The 19772-nt window shown below is 45.0% G+C and overlaps 1 protein-coding gene and 1 long non-coding RNA gene across 2 annotated transcripts in view; one reads left to right on the top strand and one right to left on the bottom strand.

The window, feature by feature from the left end:
* Window positions 1-19772, top strand: part of Bzw2 (basic leucine zipper and W2 domains 2) — a 60916-nt gene that overhangs the window by 36937 nt on the left and 4207 nt on the right. The window contains exons 6-10 of the mRNA XM_059279581.1: window positions 605-740; window positions 5215-5324; window positions 9646-9816; window positions 13255-13401; window positions 14465-14603. Of these exons, the coding sequence (XP_059135564.1) occupies window positions 605-740; window positions 5215-5324; window positions 9646-9816; window positions 13255-13401; window positions 14465-14603 (703 nt within the window). The remainder of the gene's footprint in view (window positions 1-604; window positions 741-5214; window positions 5325-9645; window positions 9817-13254; window positions 13402-14464; window positions 14604-19772) is intronic.
* Window positions 13870-17549, bottom strand: LOC131924314 (uncharacterized). The gene is made up of 3 exons (XR_009382850.1): window positions 17453-17549; window positions 14398-14521; window positions 13870-14069 (listed from the first exon to the last, which is right to left on the bottom strand). It is a non-coding gene; the product is annotated as an uncharacterized LOC131924314 (long non-coding RNA).

Here is a 19772-nt window from a genome sequence, read left to right as displayed (position 1 = left end):
GTTAAATTCCTAGGGCTGGAGAGGTGGCTCAGCAGTTCGAAGTGCTTGTTACACTTGCAGAGGGCCTGAGTTCAATTCCCAGCACTCATCAGGTAGCTTATAACCACCTGTAATTCCAGTTCCAGGGCTCTGACACCCTCTTCTGGCCTTTCCAGGCACCTGCATTTACATGGCATATGTGCACAGAGACATGCACTTGCATGTAAATCAATAAAATAAAATGTTATTCTGTCCAAAGTAAAGCTTTTGCATATGCCATGGTGAGGGAGTGGCCACCCAACATGGGGGCAGGGATGGAAGTGAAACCTGTTCGCTGTATGCTTCCCCTTTTCCACGTACAGTAGCCAAATGTGTATTGTGCGTACACAGTCTTCCCAAGTGTCTCTTATCGTGACTGTTTATAGCTACGTGTGCAGGAACCTGGAGGAAAGTGCTGTAACAGTCAGCAATACTTGCTACAGTGTCCATTTCTCATTGCACACGTACGTCCAGTGTACGACCGCTGGCCTCGCCACCTAGACGTGGATGGATGATCTCATTGCATTGTTGTCCTCTACCCTGGTGTCTGGACACACAGACATGATGTCTTTTGTTTGACCCACAGCTTCTCCTCTTCCTTAAAGCGTTTTCTGAAGCAGAGCAGACAAAGTTGGCAATGCTGTCTGGGATCCTGCTGGGCAATGGAACCCTCCCGGCAGCCATCCTCACCAGCCTCTTCACCGACAGCTTAGTCAAAGAAGGTAACTGTGCTCGAGTCTTGCTGTGTGTGAGGCAGAGAGGAGAGGAGCGCTGTAGACAGTTAGAAAACCGCCCGCCCTCCGTGTGTGTGTGTGTGTGTGTGTGTGTGTGTGTGTGTGTGTACCTCCAAATAAGAAAGTCCACGTTTATCATAAAGAATTAGAAGAATGTGCACAGCTATATATTGGCATTGGAATTCTACTTGCAAACAAAAACCTTGGAGATAAAAAAAATACCAGCTAGTAACTCCAATTTTCACATGGAAACCAGAAAACTTCCCATCATTTTCAAAAGATCTCTCAAACTGGAAACCTTCAGATCTCTGGAACCTATCGGGAGGCTGAAGCCTACGGGTCCATCACAGGTTCAAGGCCAGCTTGGGCTACGGAGTGAGTGCCAGGCCAGCCTGAACTACATGGCAGTTGCCCTACCTAAGTGAAAGAAGAAGACAAACAGGAAGGCCTTGCAGGGTTCTCAGATGTGGGTTTTAGTCACACTTTTAAGACATTCAGGGTGAGATAGCTCATTGGTCAAGAGCACTTGCTACTCTTGCAGAATTCCAGAGTTGTGTTCCCAGCAGCTCACAACAGCCCCTAACCACCACTCCAGGCGAGCCTGTACTCTGCTGACCTTGGACATACACACATGCACATACGTAAGCACACATGTGCATTAAAATATCTTTTTTTAAAGGCATTCATTGTCTAAGACAGTGAGTAATTTCAAAGTCAAGGTTACTGCAGTAGAAAGGCTTGTGCAAATTCTAAAGTTTGGCGAGCACCACTGCAATAATTGATTACAGAATAAAACAAAAGTGGGCTGTTTTCTTGTAGGAGGATATGGTATGCAAATTATAATTTAACATAAAACAGTTATTTTCCTTAAAAATAATTAAAGGAGCTTTTGTGAGAACATCTGTTTCTTCTGGGAGGTTTTCCTCCTGCGTGTAGGACAGCCCAGCTTCATTCACGCCCATAGTGAGAGGGCTATAGTACTCTTACAGCTAGAAGAAAATAGCAAGTCAAGAGACAAGTGGCATTATGCAGATTCTCTACACTGTTTGGCTTATGACTCTAGAATCATTAGTCATTGTTAATACTGGGATATTTGAAAGTATTTTTCTGAAAAGAATTCACACTTCGTGTATCTTATGTTATTGGCCAGTTACGCACAGAAAGGGAAGGTACAGTTGACACTTTATTCATCCATCGATAATACTAGATTACCCTAGCCATCACAACAGAAAAGAATCACCTAATTAATGGAACCCCAAGTCGGGGTGGGGCTCAGCAGTCAACAGCACGTTCTACTCTTGCTGAAGATGAGGACTAAATTCCCAACACCATCAGGCCGTTCATAACTGCCTATGACTCCATTATTTCAGGGGACCCAGTGCCCTCTTCTGGGTCCATGGGCACATGCGCATATGAGGTGTACATATAATACTCAGGTACACACATGTACATAAAATAAAAATAATAAATCTTTAACAACATTCTATGACTCAGTCACTCACCTTTTCTGTGTCTGAAATTGGTTATAGTAAATGGGGAGGAAAATGCCTTTGCCGTGGGAGTGATCTTGTGTTTGCATCTTAGTTTTTCTTCGTACTTTACCATCATTAGAAACTAAAGGTGTACATTTTTACTTTCTAATTAGGAAAGGATTAAGAAGTTTTACCTTTGCTCAACTCCTCTCTAGTAACCATCCAAGAAAACAGGATCATTCCACTCACTAACAGAGTAACTTCAAAAACATTCCAGGTTTCCTATCAAGTGTTTCCTGTAGTACAAAGTGATAGGCTTAAATATAGATTTTTTTTGTTTTTGTTTTTTAGGCTTCAAATTTCAATCATGCTTTGTTTTCTTTCTTATAAGACAGATTACAGAATAGTCTTATTTTTACTTCATCACCTAATTGTATTAAAGTTATATTGATTCTATAACCTAGTAATAATGTTGAAAGTTTGTGCTGAGTGGAGGTGTAACTCAGTGATTCATCCCTGCCTGGCTTGTCTGCAGGCCCAGGTTTCACCTCCAAATCACAAAAGGAAAAATCATCTTGAAAAGTAGCTAGCATAAGATTCTTGAGTGTATAATCCATAAGCATATTTCTGTAGGGGGGGTTGTGTGTGTGTGTAATGTCACAGCATGCATGTGTCTATCTGTGGACACCTTTATCTCATCAGCTCTCTTCTCTGACCTTTATGAGGATTCCAGGGATTGAACTCTGGGCACCAGGCTTACACAAGCACCTTTAACTGCTGAGCCATCTTGCTGACCCATGGTTTTTAAATGAAATAATAATGGTAAAGTCAGGGCAGATGTCAGAGTGAACAGGAATATCACTGATAGCATAGACTTCATCCCAAGAATGGTTCCCCGGGCATCATCAAGTGTCTTTAGATCGACTCTAGCACATACCTCCCTCCTCGAGTTCAGCAGGAAGGCACTTGTCAGCAGAGGTCCAGGAGCTTTGCCAGGAGGATGAGGTCACTGAAGTGATGACGGACTTCAGGAGGAGGTGCAGGACTCGGACACATCAGAAGTCAACCTGACCTGACCGAAGTAGGAGTTCTTTTAGAAAGGAGCAAAGGAGATATTGGCAGCTGCTTATGCCACCAATACTAGGCAGACATTCAATTTAGGAAAATCAGTTAAATATTTCAACCACACCATATGCAATATAACTTCATCAAATGCAATATAAGCTTATATTTAGAAATTGGAAGTGTTACAGAAAAACTGCTAGCTAGCTGATGGTTTATTTTTGGAAGTAATCATGATTCAAATATGGATAAGGGATTGAGTGGTTTCCTGATTAACATCTACACATCTATCTAAATTGCTTTTAAAATGCCATGTGTTTAATTATAAGCAGCCTTGGTGTTGTATAAATTGGAAGGTTGCTGATCATCCACATCAAGGGTTTACTTCAGTCGATGGCAGTTCTTACAACGTCACTTAACAAATCCACTGTCACTAGAACTACATACACTTCCACCCTGCTTAGAAGGCTGAGGCAGGAGAATTGTGTGTTCCTGGCCAGCCTGAGCTACATAGCAAAACCCTAACTCAATCAAACAGAAAATAAAATAAAAATTGTGAGTCTGAATCTTAAATAGATTCTCGGACTTTGGTTCTGCCCATCCATCAGCTTGTCCAGCTTCAGCACCCAATCTCAAAAAGTAGCCATTCCAGAGCCAGGCCCTTTCATGAAGCTCCCTGGGCTCTCCCACATCAAACTTGGGCCTTCTCGGCATTTTTACTTCTGTAATGACAACATGAACGGGATGAGTAGAGTGGGAAGCCATCTCTCTCTGGAGTAAATTTGTTGACCGCTTCTTTCATATCCTTTGCCTGTATCTCTTGGTCATAAATCCCAGAGTCTTCATCCAAATGCAGTGGGTTTGCTGGTGCAGAGCATCGGAAGTTTCAGGTCGGATCGTTGCATTTTCTAGTAAAAACAACAACAGGTGGCACAAGTAGCCAGGGTTAGTCTTAGCATCGACATGAGCGTAATCATCATCTGCCGTTTTTTGACCATAGAATATTTTTGGTCTTGATGTAGTTCATACCATGAACGTAAGTCAGGCAGCTTTTACCCCAAACATCTCCAGTAGCCAGGATTTGTGAGTACACCTTTATCCCTCTGAATATCAAGGTTTACCGACCTGTGACCTAGTGGCCATCAGACAGACTTTGGTACCTTGAGCTCTTGTAGTCAGTACTTTTTAGGCATATTATATATAGTTCAGTAGCCAGTAACTGTGTAGAAACCCTGGCCTGGTGGTACAGTTTGTAATTCCAGTGCTGAGAAGCAGAAATAGGAGGGTTCCTGGGGCCTAGCCTAACTGGGGACCTCAGGCCAGTGAAGAGACCCTGTCTCAGAAAACAAGATGAAGGGCTTCTGAGGAACAACACCCAATGTTGACCTCTGGCCTCTGCACGCAGATGCACACTAAGTAAATATGAATAAATTAATTCATAAATAAGCACATGAATAATTAAGTTATACCAGATTGAAATCAGGAGTCCTTCTCTGAAAACTTTGTTTGTTTTTTGAGACAATTTCTCTGTGTAGGCCTGGCTGTCTTGGAACTCACTCTGTAGACCAGGCTGGCCTCTTCCTACTGAGTGCTGGAATTAAAAGTGTGCACCACCATCGCTTGGCTAAAAACTGTTGTATTTTCCTTGTTGATTATTTTGTTGTTGTTGGTTTATTTTGTTTTTATAAATGGGATATCACCATGTCGCCCTGCCTGTGCTCAAATTTACTGTGTAGACCAGGTTCTTTCTCCTGAAGATGCTTTCTTTGTAGTATGACAGGAGAGCTGTACATGCAAGTCTGTCTGTTTTTCTTCTCTCCCAAATTAGCTGTTACCATTTCAGGAAACCTAGTTGGAAGTGTAGCCTTGCACAGCCACACAAGGGGTCTCCGGTACACAGGGATGACATTCTCGCTCTCTTTTAACAGGCATTGCAGCCTCGTTTGCTGTCAAGCTTTTCAAAGCCTGGATGGCAGAGAAGGATGCCAATTCTGTTACCTCTTCCTTGCGAAAAGCCAACTTGGACAAGCGGCTGCTTGTAAGTGTTTGGGCATCAAAGGTGGTCTGTGCGGCTGCCTCAGCGTGTTGGCGTGTCAGTGACATGCCAGGCTCTGCTCAACTGGGCCGTGCTCCTTTTATTTCTCATTATCACAGAGAAACTAATTCCACTCTTATCTTCCATACATCCTAATATATTTTAAATCAGTAAAATACCCCTAGGCCAATCATGAGGAAACCTTTGGAAATGTATGGGGGCTTTCCTAGAGAGGATTAACTGGGGTGGAGAGTGCTGTACGCTGGTAAGACCATCCCACGGGGTAGTGTGCTGCGCCAAATAAGAAGGGGGAAAAGAGAGAGAGAGAGAGCTAAGCGTTGGCCTTTTCTCTGCTTCCTAGTTGATGCGGTGGGTGAGCGGCTCCTGCCAACATGCTGTCCCCCAGCTGTGAGCCAAATTAACTCCTTCTTCTCTTGAGTTGCTTTCTGTCTAATACATTGTCAGATCCACATATAAAAAAAATTATGAGAGATGCAGACATTCAAATTTGGAAGTTTGTTAATGTGGTATTGACATTTTATGAACAGTGAAGCTTTCTCTTGAGGGCTGTGGTGGTAGTGCAGTGGTACAGAACTTACCTAGCACGCTCAAATCCTTCCTGGTTGCAATCCCCAGCATAATAAAACAAACCGACAAATAGTTTCTTCTGTATCAAAAAACTTTTTGCAAAACTGAAGTTTTAATGTTTTTAGTCTCTTTTAATCTCAACAAATTAGATAGCTATGTGTGATATGTTGAGTAGAAGTTATATTACACCTTTCTTTCTTTTTTGGGGAGGGGTGCGGTTCATGCATGCCATAGTGCACACAGAGCGGTCAGGACAGCTGTAGTTTATTCTTCTACTGTGTTGTTACGGGGGTCAAACTCAGGTTGGAGGGCTTTGCATGAAGCCTGTTTACCCAGTGAGCCATCTTGCCAGTCCCACCATAGCCTTTTTGGGGAGCCTGTGCATTATCCATGAACTAGCTGGATCTTGTCTAGCTGGGTTCCATATGTCTTTTCATCCCAGAAACCAGACTGAAGGATCAGCCTCCATTTAGGACGTCATGTCTGCATGGCATGGGACAGGAACACAGGTCATGAACTCAAGTCCTCAGGCACATTAAAAGCATACAAAGTTACTGGCCGTCCTGGAGACTTGGCTCGGTGGTCAAGAGTGCCTGCGGTTATTGCAGAGGTTTCCAGCCCCTGTGTTTAGGAAGAGACAGACACCTGGAGCTCCATCTCCAGGTGCTCCAACCCTCTCGCCTGGCCTTCAAGGGCACCTACACCCATGTGCATATATCTACACATTGACACATGTCCATAAATATAGTTTAAAATTAAAACTTCACGAAGAAGTCACTGGCAAGCCTGGAAATAGAGTAGGGCATTTAGCTACTTCTCTCTCTGTAGTAGGGGCGGAGGTGTCTTTGACAGAGATGTTGGTGATTGGAAACAAAGAATTTACCACAACTTGCCATAAGAGATTTGCTAAGTCTGGTTTCTTAAACAGCCATAGGTTGGTTAGTTAGATGACTGGGTGTGAAACGTCTTCTGTTTTGAAAACATATGTCATTTAACTGTTCTTCCCAGATCTGTGTGTTGTGGGAATGAGAAGCATTGACGGTGTTTCTCCCCAAGTGCTCACAACACAGGTCGGGTGGGACAGGCTGCTTGTGATCCACAGTGCAGTAGGTGCCTGAGAGTCCCTGACTTACCACATGAGACACTTGGCGTCTGTTACATTCTAAGGGGGTCATTTTTGTCTCGTGAAGATATACAATTTATGTAACTGTTCAGAAAAATAGTAACGTTAGCCATTACTCAGCAGTGTGACAGAAGAAGGACAAATGTGTACAAGCTTGAGGAGATGGGATGGGAGAAACTCTTCCATAACCCTAGAAAGGGGGAAACTGAAGTTGGTTTTCCTGTTATTCATTCATTGAGTGTGGTTTTGGCATATTACATGCCAGAAATTTCTGGGAACTGGGAAAATTGAAGGAAAGCAAACTGACCCTTGCCCTTATGAGGTGACATCCTACTTCAGGGGAATGAGCAACACACAGATAGAACATGTACAATTTTTTTTAAATGGTGAAGTTAGGGTCATAGTACATGTCTATAATCCTAACACAGGGGGCTAAGGCTTGGAGGATCGCCATGAGTTTGAGGCTAGCCTGCTACAAAGCCAGTTCCAGACCTACCTTCATGAGACTTTACCTCAAAATCAAAAACAACAAAAAAGGAAAATCCTGTAGAGAGAAAACTGTGTAGACAATAGGTAAAGGAGAACAGATTATGGGGAGCGGTAATCAATACAGGCCTTTGGTAGTAAGGGACAGTCTGTGTAATGAGGGGATGTGTCCGAAAGAGCACATCTGCGTCATGAATGAGCTGTGGACATGATGATTGGCATGCACTGGGACATAACTTCAGATCGCACCTGACAGCCACACTCTTCCTGACAAGAATGCTCAGTGGCTGCACCGAGCAGTGGAGCCAGAGTTGACCGGAAGTGCCACCAGCACTGTCCTTAAACCATGTCAACTACCAAATGGTTGTATGTCTACTTCAGGTCTGGTGAGGTGGCTCCGTGGGCAGGAGTGCCTGCCACCAAGCCTGGTGCACTGAGTGTGATTCCTCAGGCCCCACATACGGAAGCACCAGACCTCCACGGGTTGTCCCCGGAGGACTCACACAAGTCATCCCTTGACCTGCATGTGTATAAACACACTCGTTAGATAGAGATATAACAGACAGATGGACAGACAGGTAGGTAGGTAGGTAGGTAGATAGATAGATAGATAGATAGATAGATAGATAGATAGATAGATAGATAGATACATAGATAGATAGATAGATAGATAGATAGATAGATAGATAGATAGATAGATAGATAGCTGATGATACATGGATGGATGAATAGATATAAATGGATGATAGATAGATGATAGATTCATAGATAATTGTTGATGTTTTAATTTTTTGTTTTTTAGAAACACTTGCATTTTAAATAGTCACTATGAAGGAAATGCCAATACACTTTTATTCTCTGGGAGCAGAAGGGACCATTCCATAAAATGAAATTAACTTTCCCCTAAATCTGGAAGGTCTTCGATGGTAGTGTAAATATTAACGATGAAGTCTCAGTATGGTGAGAAATGTTGTTTTGATGTGAACACACATTTGTTAGATGTTCCCACCGACTCTGTTCTGACATAAAATATTTGACTTGAGGAAATTAGGGGTGATGGGGGCCCAGCAGCAGCGGTACCGTGTTCCTCTCCCTGGTGGCAGCCCCACGGCAGATCCTTCCCGAGATGAGTCACAGAGTCGTTGCCTGCACACATGCAGACCTAGCTAATGTAAAGCACGTGTCTGTTTCTAGACTTGACAGCAGTTTGAAAATTACCTCAATTCCTTAGTTGGGCGCTGGATTCACACAGGATTAGATCGTGACTAAGTGTTACTGAGCAGGTGCCAAGCTGCGTAGGGTACAGTGAAATGGAGTGATGAAAATATGAGGAGAGTTAGGGTGTTTTGCTCTTTTTGTTGTTGTTTTAACAAAAAATTCCATCAGAATTATGTAAGAAACTGAGCAGTTGAGGAGGCGAGTTTAGATTGAGTCTCACTCAGAACTTAACTGAGAACCACCGTCCTTAGTGGAGAATGAGAATCACCGCTGCTGCTCCTTTTCTGAGTAGTGAGGAGCAGCATTTGCTTAGGAGACCGGAGGTCCTTGGAGAGGAGCCGCCACTGGTGTTTCCGATCATTTCCGCTTTACAGAAACAAACTTTAACTCAGTTAAGGAAGCAGTGTGAGTAGCTAACGATTTCAATTTTTCTTCTCAATTTAAAAACAACTCAAGTACTATTCAGTTTTTTGGGTTTGTTGTTGTTGCTATTGTTGTTGGGTTGTTTTGTTTTGGGGTTTCTTTTGGTTTTTTCAAGGCTAAGTTTCTCTGTGTAGCCTTGGCTGTCCTAGAGCTCACTCTATAGACCAGGCTGGCCTCGAACTCACAGATCCACCTGCCTCTGTCTTCCAAATCCTGGGATTAAAGACGTATGCCACCATAGTCAAGCAAATTTAGTCCTGTGCTGTTGATTAAGGTGAAAGAAAAGGCGAGTGTCTGCATTGTGCAATCTTGCAATCTTCTTTATAAAGTCATCGTCTTCTAAAAGGTGCTACTCAGTCACCGTCCCAAGAATAGTTCTCTGCTGTGGAGCAGTCCTCATCTGCGTGAGATCACAAGTGTGTTAATATGGAAATTCCATCCTAATTTGAACAGCTTGCAGTTTACACATCTCCTTTTCTCCTTCAGGAACTCTTCCCAGTGAACAGACAGAGTGTGGACCATTTTGCTAAGTACTTCACTGATGCCGGGCTGAAGGAGCTGTCAGACTTTCTCCGAGTCCAGCAGTCGCTGGGCACCAGGAAGGAACTGCAGAAGGAGCTGCAAGAGAGGCTGTCTCAGGAATGTCCTATCAAGGAGGTAGGAGGCCATGGTGACCTGCAGCACCACATGGGGATGAAGGGCGCCTCCTCGGGGAGGTGGGAGAGTAGGGGTGGGGCCTCCTCAGGGAGGTAGGAGGGTAGGGGTGGGGCCCCGTCAGGGAGGTAGGAGGCTATGGTGTGAATGTGCTTGATTGATGGGTACAGGTGTGCTCAGTGGTAGAGCACTTGAATAAACATTCACAAGACCATGGTTTCCATCCTCAGCACATGCATGCTGGTGTGTGTGTGTGTGTGTGTGTGTGTGTGCGTGCGTGTGCGCGCACACACACATACACGCACACCAATGGGAAGAACTAACTACATAGGGCATATAGCACAGCTTCCCACCACCCCCACCCCGTCCCCTCACTCACACCCCCACCCCCGTGTTTACTGCTATACATGATCCCCTTTTTCCTAGCATTTAAATTGGCTCAAAGTACTCATTCAAAATCCCCTTTTATTACATTTTGGGGTATTCTAGAAATTAATGTTATTTTGGTTCAAATGGCTTATTTTACCAGGCTGCTATGATTACCACACTGTTTTCGTCAACATATAGACATGGCTATCTATCCAATGTTAGAATACCCCACAGTGTGGTGTTCTGTTTTATTGTGGAGTCTCTACCTGGTGTTAGGCATTAGCTAGTGTTTAGTGTCCCGGCTGGGCATTTAGCATCACTGGTTGTGAATGTGTGGCTTTGTTTCTATTTTCATGGTGATTAGAGTCAAACCCAGGACCTCATATGTGTACAGCAAGAGCTCCATCATTGAATTGTATTCTGTCACCTTTGAAAGAGAAAACATTCTATTCATTCTATTGGACATGATAAATTTAATTCAATAGTTATATACAGTTCGATTGCCTTTGGAAATTATAAATTTATAAACTCAAGATCCATTTGCTTTTGGGATGCCATCTTACAAGGACTTTGCAATAAGGCTTGTTAAGGAAGGGAATGGCTCAGTTGCCTTTAGCCTACTGGCTATGGGTGGGTTAGGACTTCTGTTGGTCTTTTCTGTGTCGAACACACAGATTGGAAGCCCAGCACCACTTTGAGATCTTTGGCAACAGTTAACTCTGCAGCTCACACACAACTGAGCCTGTATGATATGTATTCAGAAACGGGTAATGCCTGGGGGGCACTCACCAACCTAAGACAGAGCACCTGTGTGGCCTGGGCAGGCGTCTCCATGACGGGTAAGGTGACCTGCTGACGTCCCACGCAACCTAAGTCAGAAGCTCATTTTCTAGTAACAGGGGGACCTGTAGGGTCCTGGCCCCCATTTTGGGTAACTGTTGCCTTGCTTGCTGACCTTGATCTTGATATCCTCCCTATGCTAATTCCCTGCCGGGTTCCACCCTCCTAAATGCTTAAGGGAAGTTCCTTGTCTGTGTATCCTGCATAATGGGCTTTAACAGCTTAGATGCAAGATTGTAAAACATCGATGGCGAACTTCTGATGGCGAACTTCTGCCCTCCGGGGTTCTCCCATTGTGCTGTAAGCCTGTATTTAAGACCTCCTCCCTCCTTCAATAAATGACATTTGGCATTAAAAAAAAAATTAAATTAAAAAAAAACAAAGAAAGAGAAAACAAAACACAAATCCACACGGGGAAGAACCATCTGGACCAGCATCCTGTTTCCCCCTTTACAGAGGCTGTGTGAAAGCTCCAGGGTTTGGAACCGTATGTGTTAGATAGTGATCACTGTTTATGCATCTGGAACGCTATTCTATGATATGGTAAACTTAGACTTAAGCTGGGAGTCCTCCTCCTTCCTCCCACATCCCTGCACCACAGCTGCTGTGCTCCCAGCCTCACCCCTGCACCGCAGCTGCTGTGCTCCCAGCCTCACCCCTGCACCATAGCTGCTGCGCTCTCAGCCTCACCTCTGCACCGCAGCTGCTGTGCTCCCAGCCTCACCCCTGCACCACAGCTGCTGCACTCCGAGCCTGGCCTCTGCACCACAGCTGCTGCGCTCCGAGCCTCACCCCTGCACCACAGCTGCTGCGCTCCGAGCCTCACCCCTGCACCACAGCTGCTGCGCTCTCAGCCTCACCCCTGCACCGCAGCTGCTGCGCTCTCAGCCTCACCCCTGCACCGCAGCTACTGCACTCTCAGCCTCACCTCTGCACCGCAGCTGCTGTGCTCCCAGCCTGGCCTGGCTTCTTGAACGCTTGAGAGCCAGGGAAGCTCACACTGATGACCGTCCACCAGGTGGAGGTGTTAGAACACCAAATGCTCGTGCATCCATGGCCTTCCCGGCAGCATTGTGTCCAGCATATTCAAACCAGAGTTCCAGGTGGCCTTCCATGGTGTGGGGAGGAGCTGCAGGAAAGCCACAGTGCTGCTTTAGGTGCAGGCCTGCCCCTGCTCTCACTCACCAGATCTTCAGGCAGCTCTGAACCTGGGTGGTCCAGCCACTTCCTGAGAGCTGCTCAAACCACTGTTTCTGAGTTCAGATCAGAAGTAAGGAAAGCGGTTACCTTCTCACAGAAGGGAAGGGAAAGAGGGTGTGTTGCTAGTTACAGAGTCGCACACCTAAAATACTGTGTGGCTTTTAATCACTTCTGAGACCTTACCTGTAATTGTGATTGTATCTCAAAAAGAAAAAGGCATTTGAGTATGAATGAAACACATTGTTAGGCAGAGCTGCATTCCAGATGTCAGAACTGAGAATAAGTGTCCATATTTATACATAATCTGAAAGGGGAGATAACCTGCTGGTATTGCTGGATGCACATGAATCAAAGAAAGAAAATGACAGTTTGGGGTGTGGTTTGCTTGGCATGCATCAGCCTTGGGGCCAGCACCTCATAACCCAGGTGTGGTGTCTAGTCTCAGCAGTTAGGAGGAAGAATAGAAGTCCAAAGTCATCCTCACCTACGAAGCAAGTTTCCCTGTCTGGAAAGACGGGAAAGAGAGGAAGGAGATGCCCTTGTACTTTACAGTTTCTTTACTTTTCACTGAATGGGGCATGGGAATCATCTCAAAAATAAGAATTAGAGAATATATTATAGAGAAGGGATTTTTGCAAGTCCATAACATATCCATCAAGAAGTTTAATTTTGAAAAATAGAGATAAAAATTCACAGACCTGTTGTTTTCTTTAAACCTAAAGAAGACTCACGTGCCCTACTCTACTGAACCCACAGGGTTCATCCCTATACTTACTATCTAGAAAACAAAGCCTTCTCTTAGTCCATGCCGTCTACCAGCTTCTGTCTAGAACTAAGTTTATGGGGTACAAATTGGTCTTACAGTTTTCTTTCTTTTTGTCATTTGAGGCTGTGTATCAGGAATGGAGAAGTTGAGCACAGCTTTTCCTACCCTGCCCCAAACCTTTTATTGACCAGGCCAGCGAGAGGAATAACCCCAACGTCTATATTTGACATGCTGTTGCTCACTGACTGTCTCTCCGTGAAATGTAGGTGGTGCTTTATGTCAAGGAGGAAATGAAAAGGAACGATCTTCCGGAAACAGCGGTGATTGGGCTTCTGTGGACCTGTATCATGAATGCTGTTGAATGGAACAAGAAGGAGGAGCTGGTCGCAGAACAAGCTCTCAAGCACCTGAAGGTAAGGGGTCTTAAATCGGAACCAGCTCTGTGGTGGGTCAGCTGCACCTCCTGGGAGTCTGAGAGACAGAGCTGGGTGTGGGGCCACATTCCTACAACCCCAACACTCAGAAGGTCAAGGCAGGAAGATCAGTTCAAGGCCAGTCTGGGCTACAAGAGGCCCTGTCACAGACAATAAGAAACAAAAGAACAAGTGAGTGCCACCTGCATTTCCCAGAACCAAATTAAACGTATCCTGTCTACATTTTTCCTTTTCAAATCTGCCGCTGCCTCAAATGTCTCCAATATGAGAACATGAAACATCTCAAAGTGGGTTCTCACTAAAAACATCAGAAATATCCAGAGTCACCCTAAGGTTCATGCATTGAAGAGAAATGTGAGATAACTATTGACTGTGTTTCATATAAAAAAAATACTCGAATCTTTTATTTGAGTAAACAATGAATAGACATTAGAATTAGAGAAGAAATGGATGATGTCAGTTGTATATTTTCAGGTATAGATCAGCATGCCTTTGCCTTGAGGTGAGTGGGAACCATAGATCTTGCATAGAGTTGTTAGGAAGTCAAGGACAGAGTGTGAACTCGGTGGCCAGAGATACTGACTCCAGTGGTCGTGAGGTGAGAAGAGTGAGCGCCATCTGTTCCAGCAGCAGTGATGGGAAGTCTCCTGAAAGGGGATGAGTAGGTCTTAGAGAAAGCAACCAAAGACAGTGGGGGTGTAGGAACAACAGAAAGACCCTTCAGGTGGCTTTTGATGCCTGGGACATCAGGAAGTAGACTCCCACCCTCCTAACTGCACAGGAAGGCTGCGCCATGGCCTGGAGGATGCAATCCCACTTCCACAGTGTCCAGCATACACAGTGGGTTCTGCAGTTGCCCGAAATATAGGCAGAGTCTCATTTGGTCTCTTTAGTGGGTACAGTAAAAAGAATCTAGGGAGATACACTGCTATACAATTCGCTTTGATTGGCCATAACAACAACCTGGAAATGAACCTCCACGGTGCTGAGATTCCAACAGTACTGGCCCCAGGTCACACTTTTCTCCTCCGCTCTCTTCCAGCAATACGCTCCCCTGCTGGCTGTGTTCAGCTCCCAAGGCCAGTCAGAGCTTGTCCTCCTGCAGAAGGTTCAGGAATACTGCTACGACAACATCCACTTCATGAAAGCCTTCCAGAAGATCGTGGTTCTCTTCTATAAAGGTATTCTCATGTCCAATCACTGTGCCTCAGTGCTTTCAGAAGCCCTGAGAGCAGAGCTGGGTAAGGCAGAGATCACAAGCCTGTCCTTACGGAGGAACACCAGAGATGCTAACTGCTGAGCATTTGGGGAGTTGGCCGCATCACAGAAAGAGAGAAGGCATGCACCCGTGTGCGGGCACCTGAACATTTCTTACTGGTCAAATCTGCCAGAAGACTGGGCATGAACTGGTTGTTTCTTGGCTATAGTGAACAAATGTAATTATATAAGATAATTGGGTCTGCTTCTGAATTGTAACAATTAGCTCTAATAACAGTGGTTATCAAAATGCTATATATACTGTGTTCAGACCCATTTCGGTGCTGTAAGCCTGACTTGAAAGTTATTGGAGTAATGAGCCTTTCACTCGACATTTTGGTTGTTTGGCCCAGCCATTCTCCTGTTTTTCCAAGGCAAGGCTATTTTTAAGAATTCACATTTTCTGTCTTTTCACTGTATTTATAAGGTTCAGGTTGCCATGACAACTAGCACTAAAAATGAATGTTAAATGCTCTAACTGATCTCAGTCTCCATACCTACAGCATACAAAAGTGATCCTGGGCTGTTTTAGGGCTAGATGATGTAGTTTTAATGACGGGGAGGGAGCAATTGGGAGATACATTTTGAACATTACGAAAGGCTCATTAGAGGTTATTACATACATAAGTAGCATAATATCACGAAGATAAGGTAATAGAAGCTTAATGTTTATTTTCCCTTTGTGTTCTTAAATTGCCTACTGTGTTCTTTACATATGCTGTCTTTTGATCATATTCACATACACCCCTTTACCCACTCCGGCCCCCTCACCCCCAGCTCCTGCTGATCTCCTTTATCCCAGCCAGCCCCGTTTCATGTCTTTTTTCTCATTAACCAAGTGAGTTTAGTTAGGGTGATGTACAGGTGCATCTCTCACCCCTGCCCCCCAAAGTTGTCTACTTAGTTATTGTTATAACATTTTTACATGGTTGAGTAACAGGTATTTTTGGACTGCTTAGTGGTATTTCACTGTGAATTTTAATTGGCCATCCAGGTTTTTGTTGTTGTTTTTTGGTGTTTCAAGACAAGGTTTCTCTGTGTAGCTTTGGGACCTTTCCTGGATCTCACTCTGTAGACCAGGCTGTAGACCAAACTCACAGAGAGATCCACCTGCCTCTGCCTCCCGAGTGCTCTACCACCACCCAGCAACCATCCAGATTCTTGATACAAATATATCTTACAAGTCTTTTGGGGTGATATTTTATGTTTGCAGAACAACAAATGTGTTGGTTAGTTTTCTATCAACTTAATCCCAGCTAGAGTCACTTGGAAACGGGAATCTCAACTGAGATAATGCCCCCACCAGTGTGGCCTGTGGGCCGGCCTCTGGGGCATTTTCTTAATATCATTTCAAACCAAACCTGAGGGGTTAGAGAGATGGTTCAACAGTCAAGAGCACTGGCTGCTCTTCAGAGGACCCAGAATCGATGCTAGCACCCGGGTGGTTACTAACAACTGTCTGTAACCCAGTTCGCTGGGGACCATCACCCCTTCCCAGCTCCTTCCAGCACTGCATGCGCGTGGCACCCAGACATACATGCAGGCCCAATACCAATGCACGTGTATAAAGGGAATTTTAAAAGACGAACCTGGGAGCTGGAGAGGTGGCTCAGTGGTTAGGAGCACTTGTTGATCTTGTAGGGGACCTGGGTTCAGTTCCCAGCACCCACGTGCTGACTCACCACCATCCGTAATGACGTTCAGGGGAGCCGGCAGCCTCTTCTGATGTGGTGCCTGAATGTGCTGTGAGTGCACACCTGTAGGCAAAACCCTCATTACAGAAAACGATTAAAAAGGGAAACGTTCAGGCTCTGCAGCCAGCGCCACATCTGGCTCACCTGGGACTGCAAAGGCTGAGGGTAAGTGGGTTCTACATTTGCTTTCTGACCCAACACCGGTCCCCACCCCACCTCCAAACCAAACAGTCTTATCAGAAGTTTTTCTATCCGAGGCACCATAGTTAAATGTTAATTTCCCTATAAGAGCCCCTATTTTATTTAATTCACACAAAATGAAGAAAAAAAAGAAAGGACTTTTTACTGGGCATGGCATTGGCATGGTTTATGTTACATCAGTTTGTATTGTTTTAACCATGGTCCTGACAAACAGCTTGTAGAAAGAAGTATCCATTTGAGAAATTGGTTTCTGTGGTTTCAACGCATGACAGTAGGCTTGTGGCTGGAGCTCTTCATGGGAAGTACCGGGGCTGGGTATAACTCTCAGAGACCCACTCCCAGTGACTGATTTCTGCCACCCGCTCCCTCCTGCCAAAGGCTCTACAGCCTGTCATAGCACCACGAGATGGGGGACAAGCATTCAAAACATGAGTCTTTTGGAGACGGGGCGGGGTTCAGATCAGAACTAATGGCCTGTAAGTGGTATGAACCGCTGAAGCCCTTCAGATTTCACCGTGCCTATCAATGCCAGCGTCCTTCCCCATTATGCTCCTCAGAGCGACTAATGGCAGGAACTAAAACTACTTCAGTTACGAGTTTCCAGTCCCAGATGCCAAGGGACAGTGACCTGAAATTTATAAAATCGCCGGAAAATAAAAGGCAGAGGCGGCGGCTCTTCCGTAAGCCTTTCACTCACGCCTCTTAAATAACGGAAGTCAGTCCTGCCTGTGGCGGGAAGGGCCCCAGCATCACGTTTATTTTGCTGGTTTGAACAGAAATCAGAAAACTTTTTCAGTAGGGACCTAAAGATAAATCACTGAGATGTTAAATTATTATTTTTCGGTAATTTTGTAATTTTCCCTGAGACTTATACTTACAGCCTATTTTCTTGGGTAAAATATTGTACATTTCCTCTTGAGAACAAGGAATCCCTGGAGAACGGATGTTCCCACCACCGTTCAGAGCGTTGCTAGGTTACCGTGTTTATTGTTTTAACTGCGATTACTCCACACAATAGGTGCTTGTGCAGCAGGAGATATGGCTTCGTTTGTTCCTGAGGACTCAGATGCGCTTGTGTCGTGCCCGGAAAGCCTAGATGAACAGTGGGTTTATGTTCTCTCTTCCCAGCTCCAGTGGGTGTAAGACTCAGCTGGAGAATTTGCTAAAATGCGGACTAAGGTGTTAGAGGGATGGATGAGCTGTTAGTGCTGAGGACCTGAGTTCGCTTCCCAGCACCACACCATGCATTCACAACTACCTGTCCTGTAACGTCCCCTCCAGGGGGCCCACACCTCTGGCTTCTGAGAAGCTTTTTTTCTTTTTTTCTTTTTTTCTTTTTTTTTTTTTTTTCCTTAAGAAAAATAAGTGAACACCTGTTGTTGGAGGTTTTTGCTCTTTTGGGGGGGGGGGGGTCCACCACCCAGCTCCCAAATAAATCACATGGAGGCTTATTCTTACTTATGAATGCCCGGCCTTAGTGTGGCTTAGTTTCTAGCCAGCTTTCCTTAACTTAAATTAGCCCATCTACCTTTTGCCTCTGGGCTTTTCCCGTTCTCTTATTTCTGTACATCTTTTTTTGGTGGTGCACGCCTTCAATCCCAGCACTCGGGAGGCAGAGGCAGGTGGATCTCTGTGAGTTTGAGGCCAGACTGGTCTACAGAGCGAGATCCAGGACAGCCTCTACAACTACACAGAGAAACCCTGTCTCAAAAAAACCAAACAAAACAAACTAAAAAACCCCACAAAACTGAGTCCCAGGGGAAAGCAGGGCTGTCTTAGTAGTTGAGAGCACTGGCTGTTCTTCCAGAGGACCAGGATTTGATTCCCAGCACCCACATGGTGAACAGATTTATATGCAGGCAAAACACTCATACATATAAATAATGAAATAACTAAAAATAAACAAATGAAATAAAACAGGTGAGTCTCACCATATTCCCTACAGTGTTGGGAAGTATTCCCCACAGGCACTCGTGCTACAGGCTTGTAGCCAGGGGTCCCTCCATAACTGAGGGATGTCCTGGAAAACTTCTGTAACTCTTACTCTTTCTCCGTGGCTTGTTGTGTGGCTGGGTGGCTGGCCCCCTGGAGTCCTCCTTTTCTCTCGTTCCTCCTCCCCTTCTCTGGCTCCTAGGTCTCTTTTCTTTCCTCCCAGATTTCTCCCTCTATACATTCTCTCTGCCTGCCAGCCCCGCCTATCCTTCCTCCTGCCTCGCCATTGGCCGTTCAGTTCTTTATTAGCCCATCAGGGGTTTTAGACAGGCACAGTAACACAGCTTCACACAGTTAAACAAATGCCACATAAACAAAAGTAACACACCTTAAAATAATATTCTACCTTCTCGGGAAATACTCCCAGCGTACTTGGGGAAATTATCTTCTGACGTGTGTCCTTATGTGACACTCCCGATGTATAATTCTGAGTTTTTTAAGTTTCCAGTAGTATAGTTTTAGACTTAAGTATATAATAACATGTTGTAAAGCTCCGTGGTTCTCAGCCTCTCTGTTCTATCCCTGGGTTTGTCTACTGTTTGTGTGATGAACGCATGCTATATGGCTATTCTTGTTCAGTGCTGGAAATCACATAGACAAAAGAGTTCCCAACTTGTGAAAATTGCAAGATGGAAGGAAAATATGTATCATCTAGTCTGAGGGAACGCTTGTAATTTTAACAAACCCCTATCCCACTTTTGCTTAGGATAAAAATGTCCCTCCCTTTCTTAATTCCTCAGGAATTAATTCCTTTTTTTAAACCTAAGCCCAGTGTCTCTTGCCTGTAATCCCAGCCACACAAATGGCAAAGGCAGGAGGAGGCAAGGCTAGCCTGAGCTAGGCTAGCCTGGGCTAGAGAGTAAAACCTTCTCTCAGAAAAATACTACACAGACCGGGCTGGCCTTGAGCTCACAGAGATCCACCTGCCTCTCTGTCCCCAGTGCCTGGATTAAAGGCGTGCGCCACACCTGGTATATGTGTATGCTGATGCCCTCCAGGGCCAGAGGCATCAGATTCTCATGAAGGAGTCCATGTGGTTGGTCATGAGCCACCCCTGTAAGTTCTGGGAACCAACAGGACCTGGGGCAGGGGCGAGGGGTGTGCACTCTTGTGCATTGAGCTATTTATTTCTCCAGCCCCTCCTAAACTTTTTGACATCCAGGTATGCCTAACTGTCCCAGGCTGTGGCTCTAGCTCTTTAGTAAT

This window comes from Peromyscus eremicus, chromosome 14 (genome assembly GCF_949786415.1).
Source record: "Peromyscus eremicus chromosome 14, PerEre_H2_v1, whole genome shotgun sequence".
Classification (NCBI taxonomy): Eukaryota; Metazoa; Chordata; class Mammalia; order Rodentia; family Cricetidae; genus Peromyscus; species Peromyscus eremicus.
Note: the sequence above shows the minus strand (reverse complement) of the source record. Positions and strands in the feature narration are given on the sequence as shown.